At 37.1% G+C, this 26,142-nt stretch overlaps 5 protein-coding genes across 5 annotated transcripts; 3 read left to right on the forward strand and 2 right to left on the reverse strand.

Annotated features, from left to right (window-relative positions):
* The first annotated feature begins 585 nt into the window (after positions 1-585).
* On the forward strand, positions 586-4,062 carry LOC103321578 (uncharacterized). The gene is made up of 8 exons (XM_008223395.3): positions 586-751; positions 932-1,233; positions 1,803-1,874; positions 2,462-2,526; positions 2,695-2,851; positions 2,970-3,050; positions 3,168-3,257; positions 3,510-4,062. The coding sequence occupies exons 2-8, from the start codon at positions 967-969 to the stop codon at positions 3,627-3,629; spliced, it is 852 nt and encodes a 283-aa protein (XP_008221617.1). The 5' UTR covers positions 586-751; positions 932-966; the 3' UTR covers positions 3,630-4,062.
* Positions 4,063-12,390: 8,328 nt separating this feature from the next.
* LOC103321579 (zinc-finger homeodomain protein 11-like) lies at positions 12,391-13,837 on the forward strand. Its single transcript, XM_008223396.2, has one exon. The coding sequence runs from the start codon at positions 12,558-12,560 to the stop codon at positions 13,599-13,601; it is 1,044 nt and encodes a 347-aa protein (XP_008221618.2). The 5' UTR covers positions 12,391-12,557; the 3' UTR covers positions 13,602-13,837.
* Positions 13,838-15,919: 2,082 nt separating this feature from the next.
* On the reverse strand, positions 15,920-19,943 carry LOC103321580 (uncharacterized). The gene is made up of 5 exons (XM_008223397.3): positions 19,610-19,943; positions 18,065-19,521; positions 16,826-17,245; positions 16,431-16,648; positions 15,920-16,343 (listed from the first exon to the last, which is right to left on the reverse strand). Exons 1-5 carry the CDS (start codon positions 19,780-19,782, stop codon positions 16,233-16,235), a joined length of 2,379 nt encoding a protein of 792 aa, XP_008221619.2. The 5' UTR covers positions 19,783-19,943; the 3' UTR covers positions 15,920-16,232.
* Positions 19,944-23,694: 3,751 nt separating this feature from the next.
* On the forward strand, positions 23,695-25,016 carry LOC103321582 (large ribosomal subunit protein eL34). The gene is made up of 4 exons (XM_008223398.2): positions 23,695-23,852; positions 24,030-24,109; positions 24,459-24,568; positions 24,666-25,016. Exons 1-4 carry the CDS (start codon positions 23,774-23,776, stop codon positions 24,757-24,759), a joined length of 363 nt encoding a protein of 120 aa, XP_008221620.1. The 5' UTR covers positions 23,695-23,773; the 3' UTR covers positions 24,760-25,016.
* A 137-nt stretch (positions 25,017-25,153) lies between these two features.
* LOC103321685 (glutathione S-transferase U10-like) lies at positions 25,154-26,108 on the reverse strand. Its single transcript, XM_008223510.3, has 2 exons — positions 25,770-26,108; positions 25,154-25,684 (listed from the first exon to the last, which is right to left on the reverse strand). The coding sequence occupies exons 1-2, from the start codon at positions 26,091-26,093 to the stop codon at positions 25,337-25,339; spliced, it is 672 nt and encodes a 223-aa protein (XP_008221732.1). The 5' UTR covers positions 26,094-26,108; the 3' UTR covers positions 25,154-25,336.
* Positions 26,109-26,142: the final 34 nt, after the last annotated feature.

A 26,142-nucleotide genomic window follows, 5' to 3' on the forward strand; every position in this document is an offset into this window, starting at 1 on the left:
CTCTCCTATTAATAAAACTCTTTCGCTCCTCTCTCAAAAAACCCTAGCTTTACTAGTACATTAGACCTCCAATTTTGAATAATTAAATCAAAGTTGGTAAAATTAAAAGTGGCCATGGAGCTACGTAGACTTGAGGGTCGGTTCAAAAGTTGGGCTGACCAGTTCATTAATGAATTTCCAAACCTAATTGCATTGTTACATTCCCATACTACACGTTCATCTCCGAACTCCCCTATTTGTTAAATAAATGTCATTAGACACCAACTTTATTTTCATTCTAAATTCATTTTAAACTTTGTTAAATAACATAATAAATAAAAAATTATCATGTTATTAGTGTCGAAAAATTAACTTTATAAGTTGATGTCTCCGGCATTATTGTTTTCGCATTAAGCTAACAACAGTGATGATTAGGTGAGGTGATTAGCAGTTTAATGACGATGATGGAGGACTTTCCATTTATCTAAATTAAGTGGTTTATATTGTTTTGTCGTGTATAGCGGAACCGGTCGTTTTACGCGGCAAAGGAAAATTGGACCGACGAAAATACCCCTGAAGTCGTTTCGGTGAAGTCGAGGAAAAGATACCCAGCACTATATATAGCAAATTCGGAAATGGGCAGAGAAACGTAGCTTGGTATTTTGGGCAAATCCAAAAATACGAAAACAGACCCAATTAGAAAATTAACGAAATTCTCTCTCTCTTCCCCGATTATCTAAACGCGCTTCCAATTTTCTTGTCCAATTCGGAGGTAAGATATCCCCCAATTTATCTTCTCTCGGAAACCTGACGATCCGCTGTGTCAATCCAGCGCGATCCTGGGTTTCTAGGGTTAAATTTTACTCACAAAAAAAAAAAAAAAAGACTTCTTATTTGGAAGTTTAAATTCAATGAAATTGGTTGTTAATTAGTGTTGGGTCCATTCGATTAGGTCGTTTTCTGTGTGATCAGCGCATACAATCGACAATGAGTGACCACCTCGTGTTGTACGTTGACCGTCTCCTCAGGCCCATGGCCGCACAGCAGCCGTCGGAGCCTCCTGAGGTCATTTCTGGGCCGGAGCCGGCTGGACCCGATCCTGTCCCGGACACTGCCGACCCGTCTTCTAGTTCGTCAGCCGAGGGCGCGGAGGAGGAGGAGCCACTGATTCAGACGGCGGAGTGTCGTATTTGCCAGGATGAGGATAGCATTAGCAATTTGGAATCTCCTTGTGCCTGTTGTGGCAGCCTCAAGGTATATATTTAATATCATATGATATAAAGGCTCAGTCTTTGACTTTGTATGTAATGCTGAATTGCTGTCATTAGAATTGTTGGGGATTTGAATTGATTTGGGGGATTATAGGAAATGTTTTCTTATTTGCAAATGACCCTTAACTTTGGTGACAGACAGTGGATAATGAAATTTTTTCCTGAACATATTAACCAACCAGAGATGTCGGTGAAAAGCGTCAGAATTTTTGCATCCATAGAGGCATTTCCCGGATTCTGTTTTGTTTTTTATTTCTTTGTTTAAGAGCTATTTATATTTGTGGAATCCATTAGTCAATAGAACTTTGCGTCATACATTTTCTATTAAAACAACCGTTGTTGTCTCCTTGTTCGCACTTCTTTGATCATTGATATAATTGACAGAGTTGTTGGATCCATTTGCAAGATATTTTTGGTGAATGATGATTTGTATAGCAAATATTGCTTCCATGAGCTAGTGTCTAGCAGTCATCTTGTCTCTGTCCCTGTCTTTTTTTTTCTTTTTATGTCTTGTTTTTCTGATCTCATTATGCGTGGTGAAATTTGTTTCAGTATGCTCATAGAAAGTGCGTTCAGCATTGGTGCAATGAGAAAGGAGATATAACTTGTGAAATTTGTCATCAGGTATGCTGCTTGAAATTTTCTCTATCTATTTTTGGTGCTCTAATCTTATGCTGCACATAAGCTTGTAAAATTTAATTTTTCGACTTTCTTGGCTATTTGAATTTTCCTTTTCCGAAAAGAGAAGTCTTAATTTCGTCTTACAATCCTTGGCCTCTCCATGTCATGAGGAATTAAAAACTAGTAGTGAGTGGATTCCAGTTACATCTGTATTTATGTGTGGTAAGGCTGGGGGATGAACCTTGACTTTTGATAAATGATGTGATACGATGGGGTTGTCTTTTCTAAGAAAATTATTTTTGAATCGGTGAATTGAAGCCATTTTCATAAACACGTGTACATTCAATTCTAGATCTCTCATTTGCATGATGCTTTTACTGCATCGTTAACACTATGTAGATCTCCTTCATAATTTGGAAAAGTATGTCATCTTCTGTTTTTTGTAAGCACTTTTGGATAAGATCAGATGTCAAAGTTGTTTGGAATCATTATTGCTGCATCGTATTTATTTTGAAAATTTTGAAATACTTTCCTTTCAAGTGATATAATTGCATTATGTCCTAATTGATGGTCTTTTGCATTATGTACAGACTTACCAACCTGGCTATACTGCACCTCCTCGTCCGCCATCTGATGAAACTACTATTGAAATTGGGTGAGTCAAATTTTCTTATGTTTCATCACAAGTGTTTTTAACTTCTTTTGATTATTTTGGTAACAGTGCTAGTTAACTTAATACTTCTGTCATGTTTATGATTAAAACTGCATGAAAGACGATATGGATGGCTTATGATTATCTTTGGGCTATGGATGTTTCCTGCAGTGGAGGCTGGACCCTTTCTGGCACTCCTTTGAGTTTGGACGATCCACGCATCCTGTCAATTGCAGAGGCAGAACGTCAGTATCTGGATACTGAATATGATGAATATTCTGCTTCAAGCAGTAATGGAGCTCCATTCTTCCGTTCAGCAGCCTTAATTGTAAGCCCATAAACTTTCAATCCTACTGAGAAGAAATTAACTCCTTTCTCATATTCTTATTCCTTATGTATGAGGTAAATCAGGTTTGATTTTAATTTTAATCCTCTGCATTTGGCAGTTAATGGCCCTTCTGATCTTGCGGCATGCACTGAGAGTCACAGATTCTGACAATGGGGATGACACGTCTGCTATTTTCTCTGTAAGTGGATTTGAACTTACTTTTTCTATCAACTCGCCAGTCTGGTGCTTCATTATCCCTTGAATTGATGTCATTTTACGGTTCAGTGAAGCTGATAAACTGGTTGTTACTCTGCAGCTTTTCTTGCTTCGAGCGGCTGGATTTCTTTTGCCCTGCTATATTATGGCTTGGGCCATCAGTATCTTGCAGCGTCGACAGCAAAGACAGGTTAATATTACCTTCAATTCTACTTTCAAATGTTAAGTCTTATACATGGTGATTCTTTCTTTTTTCTTTTCCTATTCTGCTCTTTCATGTTGTTTTCTGATCTTGCTACATAATAATCACTTTGTACATGGTATATTCCATAATAATGCTATAAAGATAGAATCTAAGACTTCGAAACTGTAACATGATGCATTGAATTTGGGCTTATTTTTAATTGCTCCTTAATGTTCTTATTGTAATATGGTAAAACAGGAGGCTGCAGCATTGGCAGCAACACAAGTCGCTTTTGTTCTTCAGTCTGGACAACATATGGGTCTACAATTTGCAGTAGGATCAGGACCTAATGGGAGTCCACAACCTGAAACTGCCTAACATGAAGCCAACAAAACGCCAGAGAGTTTTACGTGACATGGTGAGGCCATTCAGCGGAAAATGGTGAAAAATAAATGAAAATGTTTCTTTTGTCCGAAAATATGAAGGAACAAAAAATTGCAAAACATAAGAGAACAGAAAAGGCTACAGCAGTGTGGAATTCTGTCTAATGGCTTGTTGAAAAGGCCATGGCAGTCTTGGTTACCTCCATCTTTGGTTGTCTTGTATTTCATGTATGTTTGTAAATTAATTCCATTCAACCAGAGAAAAAAGGAAATATTGATTTTTGGTTCTCCATCTTCTTGGGTAGTTCAAAGCAGCTGGTTGTTATCTGGAAAGGGCATGTCTGTATTATTCAACTTGAATATCTTTCCTTAGTTGAATTCTTTTTCTTTTGGATTTTTATCACAAAACGTCCTTCAGGTTCATGAAACTTTCAGATTCATTTTTTTTTTTTTTTGTAATTGTTATTTGTGTGCTCACAAATAGTCTCTACTGTGAGTTTCCGTTAAAAACTCTGTTAGTTTGCTGATGTTAGTTTGCTGATGTGGCACTTATGTGGAGCCTGCATATCCAATTATATAATGTCAAGTGAATTTAAATAAAATACATTAAAAATTAAAATTTAAAAACCACTTACAAGTCTCCCGTTGTCCAAAAAAAGAGTGTCATTCCTCTTATCTTCCTCCCTCACCCGATATCAACCCAGCCCTACCTCGACCCCACACCAGCACACCAACCTCTCTCTCTCTCACTCCCTCTCTCTCGCCCCGACTGTAACCATCCCACCCCAGCCCGCAAGGGAGGCCCTGAGCACGTGGGCAAGGAAACCGCCTTAGCCTTTAAATTGGGAGGGCCCCTAATTTGTATAAACATATATATTTCTTTGAAAAATTGTACTATATTAATATTATGTAAGGCCCAAGTATTATAATAATAAAAAATCCAATTATTTACTCTAAACCCTATATATATGTCAAGCAGCACTCAGCAGCATCAAAAAGCAAGCCCTGCTTGTGTTGTGCAAGCCCATCTTGTGGTAAATAAATTCCTCCTTTCTCGGAAGTACATTAACCTAGCTCTCTTCATATTGTATCCAATTCGATGGTGGTGCATGCGTATGCGTGGTGTTTTCCAAGTGTAACAACTTAAATTATCAAGTTTTTTGAGTTCCGTAGATAAGTTAGAGTTAAAAGTGTTAAGTGAATGTCTTTAAAAAATTTAAAAGGGTTAAAATTTTAAACGATTTTTTAAAATATTTAAATCCAATATTGTTGGATATGTGGGCTCCACATAAGTGTCACGTCAACGAACTAACAGAGTTTTTAACGAAAACTCACGGCAATGACTATTTGTGAGCACGCTTACTAACCTTAAGGATCACGAATGACATAAAAACAAAAAAAAAACTAAAACTAAAACTAACGCAATTTGATAGTTTCGTGAACCTCATGGACTTTTTGCGTTCATCATATTAAACTAGTAGGAATTGAGCCTACAAATTTGCCAATTATGAGTTGAGTGCTTAAACCATTCAGCCGTAGAGTGAGATGAATTTACTTGGAAATTTATTTCCAAATCAAGAACAAGTTACTATTAAGTGTTTTCAAGGTGGTAATGTTTTTAATTAATGGGGTCCTGGACCCCATTGGATTCGTTATAATAAGATATGATTGTGCAGTGGCTTGGACAAGGATGGAGGAATGGATTTGTTGATAAAAGAAGGCAAGCATATATTCTCTCAGACTGTTTGGTATGATTAAGATCCAGGAAGAACGATCGTAAAAGTACATAAAGGAAGCGTCTCTCTTTAGCATATAATTTTATAGGGACATTCTGTTTGTAGTTACCTTCCCGCTTTGTTTTTTTGTTTATACTTTTATCCTAAAGATAGGGTTTATCAAGCAAATCTATATGTCCCTACTAATTACATGAATAATTAGCCCAAATTCTAACATTTCATCGCCACATTAAATCAAATACAAGATGAAGAAAATAATATAATTAGAAGATGAAGTATGTTTTTTTAGTACAAGTGAATGGTTGAGTGGATGTGGAAGAGCCCAGCTAACTGAGATATACTTCACTGGCATAAATCATGTTCAATAACATCAAACACGCAAGTAAAATTTGAAAGACAAGAAAATAAAACAGGAAAAGAGAAGAAAGAAGGAGAAGGAGAATGAATTGTTGTGCAAAAAAGAGTTGGTTATGCTCTGTGCTGTGCAATAAGTAGTTAAATACCATGGAGTTTTTGCTTTATCTTCTTTAACTTGCTTTGGCACTCGTTGCTTTGGTGGCTTGCTCTTCGGTTTTAAACATGTTCAGAAGAAAGCCACAACTTTAAGACCAACCTCGAGAATCTATAAAACGCTTGCATGAAATAAATATTAACTCTTTAGTTTTTTTTTAATATTTTTTTAACTTTCAATTATTATTACCCTTGAACTGCTGTAGGATGGGATCCACCAGATTAGCAAGAAGAATGATGGGTTTGCAAACTTTAGCGGATTTGCCTTAGCAATATGGTACGTTACCCGTACCACAATCCAAATAAGCAAAAGGCCCCACTACCACCATTATCTGTTTCCTAATTTGGCAAAAGGGTTTTAACCAGCAATTGAATTAAAGCCACTCTTCGAATTTTGGATTCAAGATGTTACATGTACGCATAGTGGAATGTGATTAATTAAGTATAGTAAAACAGTACTATTTTCTCTCAAGTTACAAATACCTTATGTTAATACAGTTCTCGAATAAGCTAAATATACACTACACAAATCCTATGAGACCCCACATGTTTCGGGATCAAATTTTATCCAAGAATCTCATTGGCTTAGGCTTAGCAATATATAAATGACTAGACAGATGTCAAGGATCTTGGTGTCATGAAATTAAAAATTAAATTGTGCAGATTGAAGAATCTGGTTAAGACATCTGCAGTGGCAGTGGCAACAACAGCCGCCCCAACATCAAGTAAAGTACCTAATTAATATGATTTTGGTTGGTGTTCGAATTGGAAAGTTCTGCTAAACATCACAACATGTAACCAAGAAGAGGAAGAGACCATGTTTCTGTTTCTTGGGGCCAAGAATATTACAGGTTGATGTGCAATGTGCGTCAAGTAGACAAGAAATAATTCTCATGTACCTTCTGAAACCTCCTCCCAAAGGAAGTTTTAAACCTTGTGGAGAGGAAAAATCGACCAGAAAGCTACAACTCAGTTAGCTCTTTTTACTTTAATTGGTGGATAAAAAGCAGAGAATCAGAACATGATTAACAAAACATTCAAGCTGAAATTTTATTGACCAGTCGCCATTCATCTTAAGGCAACATGTCACCCACATTTCATAAAGCACAGGAATTTATGCTTTAGAATGTTCCAAGTTGCATGTGATACATACATTTACATGGATATATATTACTGTTATAAAATCACTCATTAAATAATACTTATAAAAGAAAAAGAGGCTCTCTACATCCATTAATAAACGAAAAAGTGTTATAAAGAAAACACATTTAGCACAAGAAACCAAGTAGAGCACTGTTGTTTTTTGTTGCTTTGGGAAGAGAGCTTGGAAGTCTAAAGTGGCGAAGAGGAGATCTTAGAATGGGCATAAAGCAAGTGTTTGTTTCTTTTGGAGGGCTGCTTGCTGCTCTATTCCCCATTAATCTTCTCCTATCTATTCTTTATATGCATGGCTTGCTTGACACTGCCACTGTAGCATCTGCTACTTCTTGGTGGCCCAGCCGCACTTGAGTCTGCACAGTCATATATTCGTATCAGAAAAACAAAAACCTCCTTTTCTTAGCAGGAAAGGAAATGCATTTTACTTAAAAACCCCCATACAAATCTCAGATTAAGACCTTAATCTAACTTTTTATCCCAATACTTAAAAATTCTTTTACCTGATATTCCATGAAAACCCATCATCTGTTTCTGTCAGCCCCAAAAGTTACAACTTGATGCCATCTAATCCACTTGAGCTAAGAAGAGTGAACAATCTGACCAGGAATTCTGGATCTTTGGGAAAACTTGACTAAATAAAGTATATTTTGCATTTTACACATCAGCACTGTATAGTGACGTGGCATGTGGCTATGAGACCAGGAGAGACTGGATTGGCCTTTGTTTCTTAGTCGACAAAAGCAGGGCAAACGGTAAGAGATACTTGGCTTCTCAAGGGTATTGTTCAAATACCCTTTATTCATCCATGTCAGATTCTTCCATATAACAGCCTTAATTTGCTTAGGTTGCAGACTTATGGTTTGGGTGAATCTAAAATTCCTCTTGGTGTTTTGGGTCCCTCCATGCTTTACACTTTAAAGCCCCTCCCAAAACCAACACGCATAAATACCCTTGTTATATCTACAGGAATGGATCATAAGAACACAAGGTTCACAAACTGGTCTTAACACTCAAACAAAAACAAGATATCTAGTTTTCTACTACTTTCCTCTTCTTCTTGTTTGTTTGTATAGAAGTTTTTAAACCATACCATGGTTTTCAGTTCTCATGGTGTGTTTGTTCTTCTTTTCTGTATTGGGTTGTTCTTAGTAGTTCAACCAGATGAAGTCTCTGCCCTCACAAGTATAGGCCTAGCCCTCAGAGAGAACCAAGATCAATATCATGGAATTTTGCCGCGGCGTCAACGTACTCTCAAAGCTGCCACCATGGAGGAAATGAGCACAGAGAAGAAGAATTCCACAAACACAAACAGCAACTTTGATCCAAATCAATCGAGCAAAAGAAGAGTGCGAAGAGGATCGGATCCTATCCACAATAGGTCTTAAAGGATGAAGCTGGCATTTTAAACATAAAGTTGATTCAAGCAATGCAGGACAACCACGAGGCGGTGAATTGCTTCAATTCGAAAGTTTCAAACTTCATTTGGTTGGTTGGTCTTTTTTCCTATCTTGCAGTAGAGTTTTTATATAATAGAGAGACGTGTATAGCCAAGTAACAGAGCAAGTCATTGAAGGCTTTCAGTGACAGTGGAGCCAACCTAGTCTCTGTCTTTGGAGCCAAGATCATAAACCAATGAGAGAACAGTACAGACGACGGTGGTTCCTCCGAAATGAAAGAAACAAATATAGTTGTTTTTAATTTATTTTTTTTCTTTTGAAGAGCAGTGTTCTGTTTCTGTTTGCATCATCAGTGTTAGAGTTTTGTTGCAGATGATAGTGAAATTCTTTTGTAACCCTGCAGCTCTTACAATTTCTTTCAAATGTAATGAGCTTTTATTTTATACCTTGATTAGTATTTTCACTTTCGTCTTGGCTGGTGGTCTTCTCTTCTTTTGGTGTTGATAGGGGAGGGAAGCTTAATGACAGTCAGATGAAAAGAACAGAGCCATTTCTTTTTTAAATGTTTGTTTTACAAAGAGAGCTTGAGGTTTAGATTGTAATGGCTTTATCGTTCAATTGGGAATTTGCCAAGGATATTTCTAAGCAAGCAAGCAACCATGTGTCCTACAAATTACAATTTTCTTCACCAGATGTATTTGTCAAGGTTGTCAAGAAATTTCAAAAGATATGGAACCACCCAACGCGTAAAGCCGATCGCCATTCATCTCTTGCCGGACAAAATGGAAGAGACTCTGTGTGGCTGAGTTGGATAATTTTTGTAGAGTGGCTATATCAATAGGGAAGAAAGGGGCAAACCCTTCAATTTCAAGTCTCTTTGCACTCTGAACAAGCAAGAAACCTATGTGCTGCAGTTTACCTACCGAGCAAGAAATACATACATCCTTCACTCACAACACCCCGCTGCAACCCAATGGGCCGGCCAAATCCGGCCCACCAAATTCCTCTTCGATCTGTCCTTGCTTGAAAAAGGCAGCCCACGGCCCCCATATCCAACATGGGTTTCTGAAAATGTCACCGCACTGGATACTACCCTTGCTGCTCTAATTATATATAAATTATAGAAAGATTAACTTAAAAGCTAACAGTGTTTTGCGCTGCTTTCATTGAATTTTCTCTACTAATAAGATGATGGAAGCAAGCAACATCAACAGGTTAATTAGGTGCAACGCCACTAACGCCGCAATCCACACACAACTTTTGTTCAGATTAATAAAACATCTATTTTCAAGCTGTTTAAAACCTCTTCTGCTTTTACCACAATCATTTAGAATTAGAACAATGTTTGCTTCAAGCATTCCGAGCTAGTATGATTATCCTTCACTCATTTTAATTTAGAGACAATTAATTTATGGTCATGGCTGGTTTAGCATCAAGATAACAAGGTTATCAACTACCCAACGGTTGCTATAAAGGGATGAATTACACTTCAACCTCTACTCAGAAATGAATCTTCGTTCCCTTCCTTCCCATGATGTTTTGGAAGCAAAAACTGAATTATTTGCTGTTTCATGATTTGGGGTCAAGAACAAATTAATAATTAGAGGAAGCTCTTTAATATAAAAAGGGGATTTAGTGATTGGTTAACCACATGCAAATATTCCATTATCTCCAATTATACAGGATAATGCTTATCCACATTACCCAGTTGGGGCTTTGGGGCTTCGGTTGTGGAAGATATTTTTGTTTCCCACAGCCGGGTTGTTTATTGGTCTTTATCTTCTCTCCTCTAATATTTTTGCATGAAGGAACATAAATGCTTTTAGGTGGATGCTGATCCACCCATAAATATAATTTCCAGTAAACCCTTGTGTGACAATATCTCCTCTGCTCATCAGCAAGGATAAAAATTCCATGGTCCATCTCCATTTTATGTCTGGCCCACACATGCCCGTAATGGCGGTGGACCCTTCTGGAATCCGGTTCTGTTTATTAATTACACCTCTCTGTGAAGCTCCTATCTCATCAAGCTATAATTATAAAACAATACTGAAATACGGGCACGTGATATGTCTTGTATACGATCTTGTGTTAAGGACTTGTATCTACTTATCCGCATAATGAAGCTTTGTTGATGTTAAGTTGTTTCACTGCATAACATACGCTAGTCACCGAAGCACTCAAAACCAATCGGATACCATAGAGACCCAATTGGGTGATAAGTGTGCAGCCTAGCCTGCTAAAATATTGTGTCATTTTGTGTCAATTTGTTCATTGCGCGTGCTGTTGAAAAATGACATATTTGTCAGAACATTGTTTCAACCATTAAGAGGTTTTTGACTCCCACAATTCCTACTAGCTATGGCCTAGCTTTGCTTAGATAGGTTTCTTTTTCTAGTAGTGCAAATCAAATCAATAATCACCAAAATTCCAGGTCTTGCTATTTATTATTTCGTAGCCGCAGCTTAAAGATAAAGTAATATAACGACTGCCCTTAGAGAAGCCGGGGTGAATTTTAAAATCCATATGCGGTGTGACGAGAAAAACTTCCATATTCTCATTTCATATTTATTCTCCTCTTATAAATGACATAAAGAGGATAATAAAATGATTTCCGTAATGTGACTCTAATTTCATGTTTTCTTGGATTCTAACAGAAGCATAATTGAGGATTATAAACATAAAAGACAAAAACCATCCCATCAGAAACCAATTTGAGATTACTCCGACGGTGTGATGTTTTTGTATTTATTTATTCATCCATTTTGTTTAAAGATATGACTAACATCTAATCTAAATTCTGAAAGCATGATTAAGATGAAAAACAATACTGTACAAAATAGTGAGCAATCGATTGGTTCAAACATGGCGTGTGGCCGCATTACATGCTTGACGTACAGTGTGCTTTATTGCAACACGTGGATGCTTAAGAAAGATAATCAAAGATGGGCCAGGAAAACCGACATGCATTTGCACCCCTTTAATCAAACTTTTCTGTTCAATCAACCCGATAATCCAATCTTTTTTAATTTATGTGGTAATTAAAGACATGTTTTACTTGGTAATTAAGCAGCGGGGGAATTGGTTTCTGCAAGATTAAGTTAACCAAAGCATGTGGTGCCAATTTACCATCATCATAATCACCATCACCATTGTTTTTGATTGATGGATGGATGGATGGAGTAATAAGTTAAGTTGACAAATTGGCCATCCCTCTGCTTTCAAACTTGATTAATTCAATGCCCTCCTTCCTCTTCTTCTTCCGCTGTTTCTAAAATCTTCATAATGCTTAATTAACCATTCAAATTTGATTTAGACCCGAAAGAAAAGAAGAAAAACAGATTCAAAATTTGGTTTGGGAAAATGGCAAGGCAAGGCAGAGGGCAGCGCTGCTGCTGCTGCTGCTGCTGTGCTGAAAATATATGTACTGTTGTACTACGAATCCTATGCGCAAAAACAGATACAAAAGACACGTATACGTTTCGGATTGGGTCGGATTGGGTTGCAGGTGTCCAAATTTTTAAAAACTTAAATCGCTGACTTCAACGAATATCATTTATTTATTTTCAGACCAAATTCATAAAGAAAAAAAGAGAAGAAAAGTATGTCAAGCCTAATTTATTGCACTCAACAAACACATGAAGCCACAGACTGACATACGTAACCTCAGATTAAACCCCTTCCTCCCCAAAGAAATGACACAGAATTTTCCACCGTTTCACACCAAGTTTTTTTCTTTTTTTTTGAGTTTTGTGTGAGCGCAGAGGCTCAGACAGGGGCTTTAATTATTTTGGTCTTTGTTTTTACGGGGCTACAAGAGGTTTTGGAAGCTATTAGGTATAGTACTAATAGTTTGTATTGAATCCATCTCTCTGTGTCCCCACAAAACCCCATCTATATATTTGTCATCACGTCTCATTACAACCTTCATCACCCCAATCAGCTTCATCGCCCATCTCCCCTTAACCCCCATTCCCTTAAAGACCTTTCACCTTTGAGCCTTCTTCCATTCTTTTACACAGAAAAACCAAAAGGGTTTTCTTTTCTTCTTCATCTAAACAAAACCCTAATTTAATACCAAATACCCCTTCTTTCATTTTCATTTTCATATGCCTAAAAGTCATGGACTTTACCAGCGCTAATCACCTCACACCCACAGCCACCACCATCAAAACCCCAGACACGGACACTGAGCCCCCATCACCATCAGAACCCAAATCCATTTCAAACAGGTCCTTATCTTTCCCCAACGGCTCTCTCAAGCCTCACCATCCCACAATCCCGCCGCCGCAACCGCCACCAACAATGGCGGTTGCCTACAAAGAGTGCCTCAAGAACCATGCAGCTAGCTTGGGTGGCCATGCTCTCGATGGGTGTGGTGAGTTCATGCCCAGCCCCTCTTCCAACCCCATGGACCCCACCTCGCTAAAATGCGCCGCTTGTGGCTGCCACCGGAACTTCCACCGCCGTGACCAGCACCGACCCAAAAATGTTCTCAGCCACCACCGCCTCTTGCTGCCAGCGCCACCAACTCATCACCACCACCACAGCTCCAGCCCAAGCCCAACCCAAAGCCCCGTTTCGAGCCAAGGCCCAACTTTGAGCCCACAGTCTCCTCCTCCCGTCTCGCACTTGCCACCCTCCTATTTTGCTTCCCCACCCCAAATGTTGCTGGCTCTCAGCAACGGCGTTTCTGGGCCGTCCGATGGGCACCACCACGGTCTCCACCCAACGACTATGAAAGCTGAGAAGTACACAAATGAGAAAAAGAGATCCAGGACCAAGTTCAGCCAGGAACAGAAGGAAAAGATGAATTTGTTTGCTGAGAAAGTAGGTTGGAGAATGCAAAGGAGTGATGAGAGGTTGGTGGAGGAGTTCTGCAATGAGGTTGGGGTCCGTAGAGGGGTGTTCAAGGTTTGGATGCACAATAACAAGCACGGTCTGAAGAAGAGATCAGAGAGATCAAGTGACGGCGGTGAGCGGATGATTATTAGCAATGTCAAATACGAGACCAGTAATGGAGATGATGAGGGTTGTGGCAGAGTGGGCTTCGACTCCATTGTTAATGCTCAAACCACCAGCTACAATGTCAATGCCATCCCCCAAAATGGAGGTACCAGAGCAAGTTTTCATCTTTCCAATACTGGGTCGTCTTCTTCGTCGTGAACAACTCAGAAAGATCTAGAGAGAGAGAGAGAGAGAGAAAGATACAAGCTTAGTGATTTTAATGTTTTTACCCTTTCTCGTTAGGTTAGCTATAGCTTGTTCATTAATTAATGGCTACTGACTACCGTTTTGGTGAGGAAGAGAAGTGTGGAACAGATGATAGTGATTAGGGAGAAAGTTCTTAATATATTTTCTGAATTCTTAATGCAAAATGAAGTTGCTTTCTTTTGCAGAAATGTTTATTATTAGCGGTGCCTCATTTTCTCCTGGTTTAACAAATAATCTTGAGGAATGAAGGGGAAATTTCTATTTTTGGGTGGCCTGAGGCCATCATTCGGAAAATTCTTGTGGGGTGGTTATTAATTTTATTCATTAACTTAAAGTTAAAGCCTTCCCATACTTTATTTATTTGTCCAAAATGGTTTAGCTTTTTCAAATTTGGGATTGAATTGGTTAAATATAAGTCGTCTGCTATCTTGTCCTTATTCATTTAAAGGTTACTTCTACTTGTGCTGAAGTATTATTCAATTCTTTTTACCCAAGAAATAGTCTTTGGGCTTTCGTCTTGGTGGAGAGATAATGGCAGAGACACAGAGCAGTGATGGGTTTTGGTACCACCTTGACTGGGGCAAACCTCCACTTAATTAACCCAAATACATATTTAACTAGTTTCATTACGGCATTAATTAGGTAAACTTCTAGTGGTAATTAAGCCAAAGTAACTCACAACCAGATCTAGAACTGAGTCACCCCCCCTATTAAAGTGAGAGTGATATCTTCCCGTGACTGATCTTTAAAATCAAGATAGAATCGGGACCAGCATTTGTAATATTTCCTTTGGCATCACTTAAATCCTAATCCAAACAGAATTTATATTGTCCATCAAACTTTTCTTTTGGCCTCTTTAATATCAATGCTTCCGAGTCCTGACATCACCAATACTTTTTTTTATCAGCACTCAAGTGTCTGTGCTTAAATGGTGTCATGCAGAGGAGAGCAAAATTAATACAAGTTCATCTTCTCTGTATTGACTCATATTTCAGTCAATTTACATACATCATCCAAGACCAAGTTTTTTAAATACAAACGATAGTTTAAATTTAATCGACTATACGAGAGATGAGAATTCAAACTTAAATCCTAAAGACCGAGTTTATAATTTTAACTTAACTGGCCTAATTCACGTCCGCATGAAATTCATCCTCAGGCGAGCAAAATGACTAATCATGGATTTTGATTTAGAACCCAGAAGTAACACGCATGAAAGATGTGTTGTCATGTTGTTTGTGCATGCAATTGTCTAATTAAGAATGCTATATTTGATTGCCGGGACTTTTAAGGCAAGCGTAGCGGGGTTGGCTTAAACCAAAATAATTAATTAAAAAACAGAAACGCTTTTTTATTTTTAGGTGATGGCAGGCAGTGCCCAGAAGCCAGAACGAGGGCCAGGTTTCCTTATTTGGTTGGTTGATTTGAGCGGCAAACATTTGTCTGTCTCTTTTTTCTTTGCTTTGGTTTGCTGCTGCTGATGACGATGAAATGTAAATGGAGATGATGATGATCAACAACACACAACTCTGATTCTGAAAAGATAATTGGGAACACCACTAAACCAATCTTACTTTAATCAATTGGTTTGTATTCAATTTGATCCACCGCCCTTGTGATGCAAACGCGTCAAGATCAACTTGTTCTTTATTCTTTTGTCATTACTTTATTACAGCTTAGATTTCTTAGATTTTATATTTTAAGATTTGAACGAATTTGTTGCAGCATGAATTATTGTTAGGCAACATGGCCAAGTGCCTTGGCATCTCTCTTATCTTATGTAAACTATGTCATCAAGCAGCAATGTATGTCCAAGAATTTCTTTTTCGTTTTTATATGTGAAGAAAAGATTCGAGCTTAAAATATCTTTACACGAACTAAAGTTGTGACATGTCTTGATTTCCTTTCGAGGTTATGGGTGATTAGTAGTAATGGGTTTTTTGAGCCACATCTTTGGGTTGGCCGTTTGGGCTTCTTCAGGACAATGCGAGCAGTTCATTTTTCTGGCCCCAAATCTTTAAGATAACAAATGGAAAGGCCAACATTGCATGTGGAGGAAAACCTACCACTAGAAGGGTGCCATAATTAGCAACAAAATGTATCTATTTTAAGAAGAACATTTTAATTTTGATTCAATGACTTACTAGTATAGTGGTTTGGAGTAATTGTTCTTTCAAGTAAAGTCCTGAATTCGAGTTCTAGCATTTGTGTTATATGTGTGAGTTTAGTATATTATCAGCTAGCCATCCTACTAAGAAAGGTCCCACAAGTAACATAAAAAAAAGTTTTATTGCTCCCTTATAATAATTTTTTATTGGGTAATTATGTGACGGTGCGATAACTATACAATCTTTCCACCAAGCCTAACCCATTAATGCTATTTTGTCTATTTTGTTGTTACAATTATGTCAAAAACGTGTTAACATGGTACAATAGTCAAGTCAATATGGAAAAAGCAAAAATGAGGGTTCCATGTGAACCTTCCTGTGAACAAAAGTGATCTTGTCTAGCTTTTCGTGGCACCATACCAACTGTTCTGTTTTTAATTTTGACATGTTTAGCACTCTTGAAATCAACCTCAATTCAACTTGAAGCAATCAACAAAGTTTGCTCAAGCCGCTCTTCTCGCTGCTTTTGAAACTTCTTTACCACGCAATGCCCACTTCTCAGTATGTCCTTAAGCTTTTTCTCCTTCTGCAAATATGACACAAAAATGGTAAGTTGGTTATCAAATTATATCCAAAAGAAATCATACTCAATCATGATTTGTAATAAACTAACCTTTTGAAGATCTTTCCGAATGTCCATGAGAAGCTCTAGATCCTTGTGGTCAACTTGAGTTTCTTGAAGACCCTTTAGAATCGCATTCCTTTCATCCTTACAAAGAAATTTCCAAAATATACGCATTGATTCTTCAATGATGTTCACCAGCATTCCACTTAAAATTATTGAATCGTCCTCCCCTCTTACCCCATGCTTCTTATCATGCATTCTATCATCTGCAATGCAATTAACATATCAAAATGTTAGATAATCTAAAACGCTGTTAACATACAAAGATGTCTACAATCTGACATGTCCGGTTTTGTTTAAAAGTTTGACAACATAACATTATCAAACTCTCAGACTTATAAAAAATGAATATTGCCCTAATGATGTAACACCCTAGGTTTTACCTCTTATGGATGGAACTTGAAGAAGGCTGCGAAGAACACATCGGTTCTTGACATAATGCTGGACCCTAGGGCCTTGAAATGGATCATCCTCTACGAATCTTTGCAGGAGCACTTGAAACAGCTGAAACTCAGTGGCAACTAGATTGTACTGGTGATTATATCTTTGAGCATGCAATTCTTGGGCTTTTCCGTACTGCCAATGAAGGATTTCCCAAGACAGGCAAACCTGCCCAACATACACCAATTCCAAGTCCTTATGCAAGTCCCCAACAAATTTTGGAATTCGGTCATGAGCTGTGGGTTGTCTTTGTGTTTTGCATCTCCACATGTTCTGTGACAGAAGAGACTTAACAATTGGCATTGATGAAGATTTTTGGATCGTTATTGACTTAGAAACTTTGTCTTTCAGTCGGAGAAAACCTGCATATGATCACAAAGCAAATGATTGGAGATTATAAACACAAAGACCAAAAATTAATTAATTATAAATAAATGTGATAAGTCTATATTTTAAGTTTTTTTTATCATCTTTGGTAAGAGAAAAACTTACATATATCGGAAATACTATCGTGGTGTTATCTCAAGTCAATCATCTATTGTTATGTATTTTAATTTTCCGACATGACAATGCATAATAGATTTGAGATACCGTCATAGTAACATCCTCGTTAGATGATGTTAGATGAGGATAGACCCGTCACCAACGGGGTCAAAGTTATGCCCAATATTTGGGGTGAAGCTTTAATTGTGTTGGTGATTTTGAAAATGAATATCATAAATTTATTATACTACTTGCCGTTTGTTGTGTTATATTCCCATTATTAGTGGAAAATGATGGGAACAAAAAAAAGGAAATAATATTAGTGGAGGCCCAGCATATTCTAAAGTCTTGAAACGAATCTTTTCGTGGGAAAAAAAATTGGAAAAAAATCTTAAAGGATGGGACAAGAAAATAATATCCAGCCATTGATAATGCTTTTTATACAAATGAGAAAAAGAGAAAAGCTGCTTCACAGCATTAACTTTGGAAGCTTTTAAAGAAAAATTAAATACAGAAATTGTTACCCTACCTATTGCCCTTTGCAGATGAAGAAACTCATTAATCTTTTGGACAGAAGACCAACTTTTGGTCAAAATATATTATCCGACATGAAAATTGATATTTGATATGTGCCATTTGCAGTTTCAATATGCAGAACAACAAAATTAAAACAGAGGGAGGTTTTGTGTTGAACTTACCGATTGCATGCATGGTCTGGTTGTTCAAGATGTCCAGCTTTCGCATTCTCTCTGCGTAGCTCTTGTAAACCTTCTGAAGCTCCGCCATTTGATCTTTGTATTCAAACTTTTCATCAATCTTCAGCGGCTTTAGATTTAGATTCTCCACCATATTTGTGCACTCAGTTTCTTCTTCTAAAATTGTGGGAAGCCCCCTGTTTCTCACATTTCTCATTTCCATTTTCAGCTGTTCAATTATATCCTCATGCTCCCATGGCAACTCATCCTCATTTTCGTCTTTCGAATTCGATCCGGATTTTCCCTCCCGCGAGCCAATTTCTTCTGCAGATTGTTCTGTACAATTTCTGGGTTTTGTCTCCTCATTTTGGAATAATTTATCCTTATCTTCGTGTTGGTCCTCAACTTCCTCTTCCAAGACACTAGAACTTTGGATTTGGGGTTCTGATAATTCAATATATTCATCATCAGAAGATTCAGAACTATCCTGTTGTTGATCTGAAAAAACAACTCTTTTCCCATATGGGATACTGAAATCATGCAATTGGAAATCTTCCATAATCATTTTTACGTTCTGACTACCTTCCTTAATGACCACAAGGCTTTGAGGTTGCAATCCCTCGCTCACATTTCTGCCCACCAGAAACTCATAAGTAATTGAACCCAAATCATCTGATGGCTCATGCTTCCCAAAACTTGTATTTTCTGGATACTCAACCGTCCTGGAAAGGTCACTCTCAGCAACGAAAAACTTCCCAAAACTAAAACTATCAAAACTGTGCTCTACTATCTCAGAAGAATCATGACCAGTTACAGTTTTCTCTAAAACCTCTCCGACGCAAACAGAACTAGCAGAGTCCTCTGTTTTTTCCATATTAGCAATAGTCTCTGTTTTTTCCTCTGTTTTTTCTTGATCATGAACATCCTCTGTTTCTTCTTGATCATCAACAGCCTCTGTTTCTTCTTGATCATCAACATCCTCTGTTTCTTCTTGATCATCAACATCCTCTGTTTCTTCTTGAACTTCAACAGCTTTTGTTGTTATTTGATCATCAAAATTCTCTGTTTTTGCCTCTGATTTTTCTTCTTCAGCAGCCTCTGCTCCTTTATCAAGAATTTGAGTATCATATACATTTGAATTACTCCATCCCACATAAAATTCTTGGACAACAAAGCTCGTGGATTTTGGTTCTTCCATGTAGCAATTGATATCTTTGCCGGACCTGAACTCGTAAAGATCGGTGCTTGCGGCCGAAACTGTCTTCACAAAACCAATATTCTCCGTTTCTTCTTCTTCTACTCTGTTTTTATCTTCACTTCTGCTATCAGAATACAGAAAACACTCCTCTTCTTCTCCAAATACATCAATGTCTGAAATCGAGGACCCCTTTGAACCCACTTGATCATCCCGTTGCAAACAAGGAACACGGTTTTCATTTCTCTGTTCATCTGCCTGAAATCTGCAAAAGAAAGAAACCAACCATTAGCTACCTAAAAACAATGAAAAACTTGAAGAATCCATTGGAGAAATCACAGACTTTAACATACCTGAGTATATATCTGCTTATGAACCCAAAAAGAAAGAACAAGTAGCTGCAACACAAGACCCACATAGAACCAACGACCCCAACCATGTTTCCGTACAAGGACTTGCTTAGGAGACGTTGTGCAATAAAGTCGAATTGGGTTTTGAGCACGAGGAATTTGTTGGTAACCATCATTTCAATCAACCTCGGGGGTTTTTTCTTAATTTTTGGCAGTTGTAAGCAAAGTCAGGGGAGAAGGAGGACGCTTGGAATTTTTCTCCATGGATCGGAATTCATTCGGGGATAGTGGAGTCTCCACTTGCAGACAGCGAAACTTGAGGAGGGAGTGAACACTCGAAAGACAACATTCCTTGGGGGAGACAAATATATGCGAGATTGTTGGAGGAGATTGAGCTGAATTCTATTGTTTGTCAATTGTGCAGTGAAAGAGAGAAAGATACGTGGAATAATTATGATAGATACTAATAAATACTAATAATAAATTGGTATAATAAATTCAGATGGAATGGAAGTTATTTTGTTGGGTCGGTTTGATTTCTGAAAGCAGCGGCAGCAACAGTTAAAGGAGTTTCCATTTGAGTGTTTTGTGAAGGTTGGGCTGGGGAGACCAACACGTTTCCCTAGTGAAGGGGGTAGGAGAGTCAAAGTAAGACTTGAGGTCTACTAAACGGTCCACCTTTGGGTTTGGGTGAAGGGAAATGCTATAGCCTACTAGCTTTATAGGAGGAAGGGGGGGACGGTTTGTTTGTGTGTGTGTGTTAAAGCAAATCAAATTTACAGTTGGGTTATGCCGGTTGATCAAGACAATGTATTTGCTATCATTAATTAATGAATAATGCTACTCTTACCACATTTGTATACCATATTTTTATACCATCTTATGTGGCAGTTGAGGTGGATAGCCACATCAATTAAAATTATTTAATATTTTATGATTTATTCCAGTATTTATTTTTCTAATTGCCTTAATTAAAATACACCTCATTGATTTAATTGATGTGGCATATAAAATGGACATGCCACATCATATGGTATAAAAATATGGGATAAAAATGTGGTAAGTGTAGCATTACTCTTAACTAATTGCGGTTTGGTAGGTTGAATTTTTGAGGTTCTTATAGCATATAGATTAAATTATACACATTTAATGGTAATTAGAGCATCTCCAAGGGAGATATCAAATATCAAACATTGAATTTAAATTTGATGGTTGATGTGGCAATTCGACATCTTACACAACTTTACACTTCACCAGATATGTCAAATTAAATTATTATTTTATTACATTTTAGTGTTGATTTATTTTTAATTAAAAAGAAAATAAAAGAAAAAATAATAAAATATTCATTTGACATCTTGCTTTTAAGATGTCAAAAATAACATCTCAACCTTCAGCTTTTATTCTATATCAGCTTTGACACATCCTTTGGAGTGATGTGAGATGTTATTTCTAGCCGTTAAATGTTTATGTGGCACTTTTAACATATCGATTGGAGCTGCACTTAGAGTATCTCCAAGGGAGGTGTCAAATATCAAACATCAAATTTAAATTTGATGGCTGATGTGGCATTTTGACATCTTACACAGCTCTACACTCCACCCAATATGTCAAATTAAATTATTATATTTTAGTATTGATTCATTTTTAATTAAAAAGAAAAGAAAAGAAAAAATAATAAAATATTCATTTAACATCTTGCTTTTGGGATGTCAAAAATAACATCTCAACCTCCAGCCTTCATTCCACATCAGCTTTGACATATCGGTTGGAGTGATGTGAGATGTCATTTTTAACTGTTAAATATCTATGTGGCACGTTTGACATATCGGTTGGAGATGCTCTTAGTATAGTGCTGAGTAAAACTATTCTCTTTATATATGATCTAGTTCTCTTTACATTAAAATATTTTTTATAAATTTTACCCAAAAAAAATATTTTTAAAAAACAAGTTAAAATATTGTTTTGTCAAAAAAATAAATAAATTACACACGTAATCATTATTAAAAAATTTCCAAATATATGTGATTAAGAAATATATATATATATATATATATTTAGGGTTTAGGGTATAAACCTACGAATGTAACTGATGTCCATGAAATTATATTTTTGACAACTAAATTGTAAAGTCATTAATCACCTTCATATTATTTGTATATATAATGACTCCGGTCTAGGTTTTAATTTCAAATTGAATCAGTTTCAGTTTATACCTAGATTTTTAATTCATAATTAAATTCGTTTCAGTTTTTTTTGTGTGCCAAACGATAAGAAAAAACTAGTTTCAGTTTAGGGCAATGCAAAGAGAAATTGGTCCACTTTTAATATATTTTACAAACCAAAAAAAAAAAAAAACGTTGAAATAAAAATGGGAGACAAATATAAACAATTGATTTGACAGTTCAATTGTAAGTAGTGCATTATGAAGCCATTCTTACTTAAAAAACTCATCCTCTCTTTGCCAAAACACACCATCCCATTTTATCATAAAAATGTAATTGCAAAATGTTAGATTACCATTTTATTGGGAATTTATGTTAAAATTCTTAAATGTATTTTTTGTATCATATTTTTGTTTTTAGAACAAGCGATAGTTCATATTACATGGACGGGAGTTTTTTCACACACATACAACTAAGATGTCATGATTCTTCGAACGTGAGACCTTATCTGCAAGTCAAAGTCCTTTTTAATTAGGTTGGACCCATTGGGGATTTGTTTAATTACATTATCAGTAGTCTTATGAGTGGGCTTCATGAATAGACAAAAATAGTAAACCCATTGAAGCAATTGCATGCTCAATATATCAGCCGGCCATTATATATTATAATATGGTGAAGTCTTTTTTCATTTTATTTTTTGTAATATAATATTTAAACTTATACTTAAAAATGAGTCAACAAATTTTCTAATTTTGGATAACAAATGAGTCAACAATTGGGCGTCATGAATTTAAAATTTGCGGATTGGTGGCATGTCTTTAGCCTGCTTTCATAACTATGAGGGGGCAGGATGAAGGAGAATGTGACCCTAGACTTGTCATAAAATGTATATTTAAGATTTCAAATAAGAAGCCAACGAATGGAAAGCGAAAACGATTTGTTTAGCAAATATCGCCGCTAATTAAACTAGATTAGTAGACTTGCAAAATTATCATTCTTGTTTTGAATTCAATTACCGTATAATACACGTTGATGACTCTAGCCTTTTCCCCTCACTCAATGGATGGTTTTGGCCGGCTGTGGGTGTCATTATCAAATAATTAGCATGTCGTTATAGGTAAGACGAGATGGGCAGACATCGACGACAACAACAAAAAAGAAAATAAAAAAACTAGACCAATACTAATGCTGATATCTCTTAGAAAGTTATCGTGTTGCATTCACTCCCTTTTTTCAGGTATTGCTAGTAAAATTCATTTAGTAGAACTATTTTGCCGTCTTAGTAGCGTGATGCACATGATGAATGGTGCAAAGTCAATCAGAAAAATCTAAGATGCCGTGGTAGGAGGTGAGTGGTGAGCGGTGATGACATTTGGGGTGGGGGGGGTGTGGTTGGAAGGATTTGGTGAATGACTTTTTTTGTTTTTGTTGTGTTATTCGATCATCACTCAGCTTTCATTTCATACATGCTTTTAAACAAGAGATTTAGTTTAATACGGAAAGAATAAATGTGCATGCTTATTGCTCAAGCTAAGAGGGGAAACACAAAGTCGGTCTACGTTTTTTGTTGCTTTCTAAGAAAAAGCCGCAAAAGGTTACATTTTTATGTCATTTTATTTATTTATTTATTCAACCACTGTTTTATAAAATTTAAATTTAAATGGGGACTGAAAATAATCATTGATGCAACTTAATTCGTCCGCATCATTTTAGTGGGCCTTTCCCAGCCCAATAACTCATAGTAGTGGGCCTGATATTCCCTTTAACTCAAAGTACGTAGAAACGACGTCGTAAATCGGTACAATCACACAAGCCGCTTGCCCCACTTCGACAGCCTCGTATTGGTGGAAATTAAAATCTGGATCGTCCATCATATCAGAGACAGTTTAGCAAAGATCTAATAAGGGCCCTCCGATCTTAAGCAGTAAGTTAATAACGATTCATATAAAGCCTCCTCTTCGACAAAACCCTAGACTGAGTGATAGCTGAAAATCGAGCAAAAATGGTGCAGCGTCTCACATATCGTACCCGGCACAGCTATGCCACCAAATCCAACCAACACAGGATCGTCAAAACCCCCGGTAAATTTAAATATTTTTGCTTGTAACTTGTAAGCCCTAAATGTTGTTTGCTTCATTTCTGGCTCATATTTGTGTGTAACTGCAAATGAATGGTGGATGAAGATGGTGTTTTGATTTGTGGGTTCTGCTTTATTTGTGTTAATTCAATTGTTTGTGCTGTTTCTGATGGATGTTTAGGAGGGAAGCTAGTGTACCAGACCACTAAGAAGAGGGCAAGTGGACCCAAGTGTCCTGTCACTGGCAAGAGGATTCAAGGGGTACGTCTTATTTCTGTTGAAAATGTTGTGTTGTTTTTACAGTTTGTGTTGCCTTCATAGTTCTTATATTCTAGTTTCATCTCCATTGTAGTTTCGTGGGTTTGCATCTGAAAATGGTTACAATTTAACTCTTTTAATTTGCACTATCCGGATTCATTTGATTTGTTAAAGTACTACCATGCCAGTTCAGTAGTGTGTCTCTGTGTGTGGATGTAATGGTTCAAATTCCACTTAACTTATTCATTTGAGTTCTTAGTTGCAATCAATTTCTGCGTAGAGCACCATATGTGGGTAATGATTGCTTGTGAGCGCATTCTCGGGGGTGATACATTGTTGTCTTTGCTTGTAGATCCCTCACTTGAGACCTGCTGAATATAAGAGGTCTAGATTATCTAGGAATCGGAGGACTGTTAACCGTGCTTATGGTGGCGTATTGTCTGGAGCTGCAGTCAAGGAAAGGTTTGTATATGGATTCCAGTTTGACCTTTTCTTTTCCAATTCTAATGTTATGTTGCATGGATTGGGTTTAGACAACTCATTTTCTGTTGGTTTACAGGATCATCAGGGCCTTTTTGATTGAAGAACAAAAGATTGTGAAAAAGGTGTTGAAGATTCAGAAGGCAAAGGAAAAGCAAGCCTCAAAGAGCTAGATTTCAAAATCGAGTGAGTGTTACGTAGCTACTAGAGTGATTTTGGCTTGTGTTGGGCTATGGGAAGTAATTTGAGTTGTTCCAGTTTGTGCTTTTTACATTTTGTTGTGGATGGTTTAATTATGATGTTAAGTACTTAATTTTGTTCAGAAATCCACTCTTACCATGGATTTTCCCTGTTTTGTATTTCAGTGGTAACATATACATTTTCCAATTGTTTGTGTAATGTCAGTTTAGTAGCTTTATTTATGACTCCAGTTATGTGTGGATCTTTTCCAAACCTTTCATGTAGTTTATTGTTTTTCATTACAAGACTGGAACTTTCTTTAGTTTGAGTGCTCTAATGTGTAGAGGATGAAAATGCAACGTACGTATTACCAGGTCATCTAAGGTAGATTCAGAATAACACAGCCAAGTTTAACTATTATCAATACAGCAACTGTAGATGAGTGTAACCTCAGATCGCAATTATTCAAATTCCAATAGGAAAAAAAAGAGAGAAATCTTAAAGTCTGTCAATTTATTCGTATCACTAAAAGATCAAGCCTTTTCTCTTATGCCTGTGAGGACTAAAAGATCAAGCTTGAAGATGCTTCAGCCTGGCGACCAGTTTGTCATGAGGTGGGAGAGTCTCCTTTATCAGAGGATGGCCTTTGAGATCATGCACCCATGAAAAGAATGCAGGGTTCTTTTCGGGTATAAGAACGGTAGTGACAGCCTCATGAAAAGCCTCATAGGTGCAAGCATATGAGCTCACCACAATACCCAGAAAGCTCAAGGAACCATCAATGAAGAAGGGGGGATCCTCTTCAAAATCCCTCTTCATCCCTTCTTCAAAGACCTTAACCAATTCGCTCAAGTCTTCGATGGCCTTCTCTCTATCTTTTCCCTTGGACCTTATAATACTGTATATTCCTGGTATGATCTGATAAAAATGAAATAGGATTGTTTTGTTAGTGGTTAGCAACTAAAGTACGACTATGACAAGAAAAAATAGCTTGCTTGCTTGCCTTCTCATCATAATATTTTGCCCAAAAGCGAATTTTGGCTCTTTCATATGGATCTTTGGGCAGCAGATTGGGGGTTTTGCTCCAGTTCTCATCAATGTATTCGAGGATGACGCGTGATTCAGCAATCGGCTTGCCTCTGTGAACAAGAACAGGTACCTGTTTGTGGACAGGATTGTAGCTGAGCAGCATTTGGCTCTTGTTTACTAAATCTTCCTCAACATACTCATACTGGATGCCCTTAAGTTTCAGGGCTATCTTGACTCTACCACTGAAAGAACTAGACCATGTCCCAAAGAGCACAACCTCAGATTGCTTGTGCTCCATTCCTCTCTCTCTCTCTCTCTCTCTCTCTGAATTGGTGCATACATGTGCA

The sequence above is a fragment of the Prunus mume genome, linkage group LG2 (genome assembly GCF_029339155.1).
Source record: "Prunus mume cultivar Tortuosa linkage group LG2, ASM2933915v1, whole genome shotgun sequence".
Taxonomy (NCBI): domain Eukaryota; kingdom Viridiplantae; phylum Streptophyta; class Magnoliopsida; order Rosales; family Rosaceae; genus Prunus; species Prunus mume.

What these genes read in the sequence shown, in the direction of transcription:
- LOC103321578 (XM_008223395.3), top strand. Translation starts at nt 967, where the DNA reads ATGAGTGACCACCTCGTGTTGTACGTTGACCGTCTCCTCAGGCCCATG. An exon ending in TCCGTTCAGCAGCCTTAATT is followed by an intron (nt 2,852 to 2,969) that starts GTAAGCCCATAA and finishes TGCATTTGGCAG; the next exon opens with TTAATGGCCCTTCTGATCTT. An exon ending in ACACGTCTGCTATTTTCTCT is followed by an intron (nt 3,051 to 3,167) that starts GTAAGTGGATTT and finishes GTTACTCTGCAG; the next exon opens with CTTTTCTTGCTTCGAGCGGC.
- LOC103321579 (XM_008223396.2), top strand. Translation starts at nt 12,558, where the DNA reads ATGGACTTTACCAGCGCTAATCACCTCACACCCACAGCCACCACCATC.
- LOC103321582 (XM_008223398.2), top strand. Translation starts at nt 23,774, where the DNA reads ATGGTGCAGCGTCTCACATATCGTACCCGGCACAGCTATGCCACCAAA. An exon ending in CTGGCAAGAGGATTCAAGGG is followed by an intron (nt 24,110 to 24,458) that starts GTACGTCTTATT and finishes CTTTGCTTGTAG; the next exon opens with ATCCCTCACTTGAGACCTGC. An exon ending in GGAGCTGCAGTCAAGGAAAG is followed by an intron (nt 24,569 to 24,665) that starts GTTTGTATATGG and finishes GTTGGTTTACAG; the next exon opens with GATCATCAGGGCCTTTTTGA.
- LOC103321580 (XM_008223397.3), bottom strand. Translation starts at nt 19,782, where the DNA reads ATGATGGTTACCAACAAATTCCTCGTGCTCAAAACCCAATTCGACTTT. An exon ending in ATAAGCAGATATATACTCAG is followed by an intron (nt 19,522 to 19,609) that starts GTATGTTAAAGT and finishes TTTCTTTTGCAG; the next exon opens with ATTTCAGGCAGATGAACAGA. An exon ending in TCAAGTTCCATCCATAAGAG is followed by an intron (nt 16,649 to 16,825) that starts GTAAAACCTAGG and finishes ATTGCATTGCAG; the next exon opens with ATGATAGAATGCATGATAAG.
- LOC103321685 (XM_008223510.3), bottom strand. Translation starts at nt 26,093, where the DNA reads ATGGAGCACAAGCAATCTGAGGTTGTGCTCTTTGGGACATGGTCTAGT. An exon ending in CAAAATATTATGATGAGAAG is followed by an intron (nt 25,685 to 25,769) that starts GCAAGCAAGCAA and finishes CATTTTTATCAG; the next exon opens with ATCATACCAGGAATATACAG.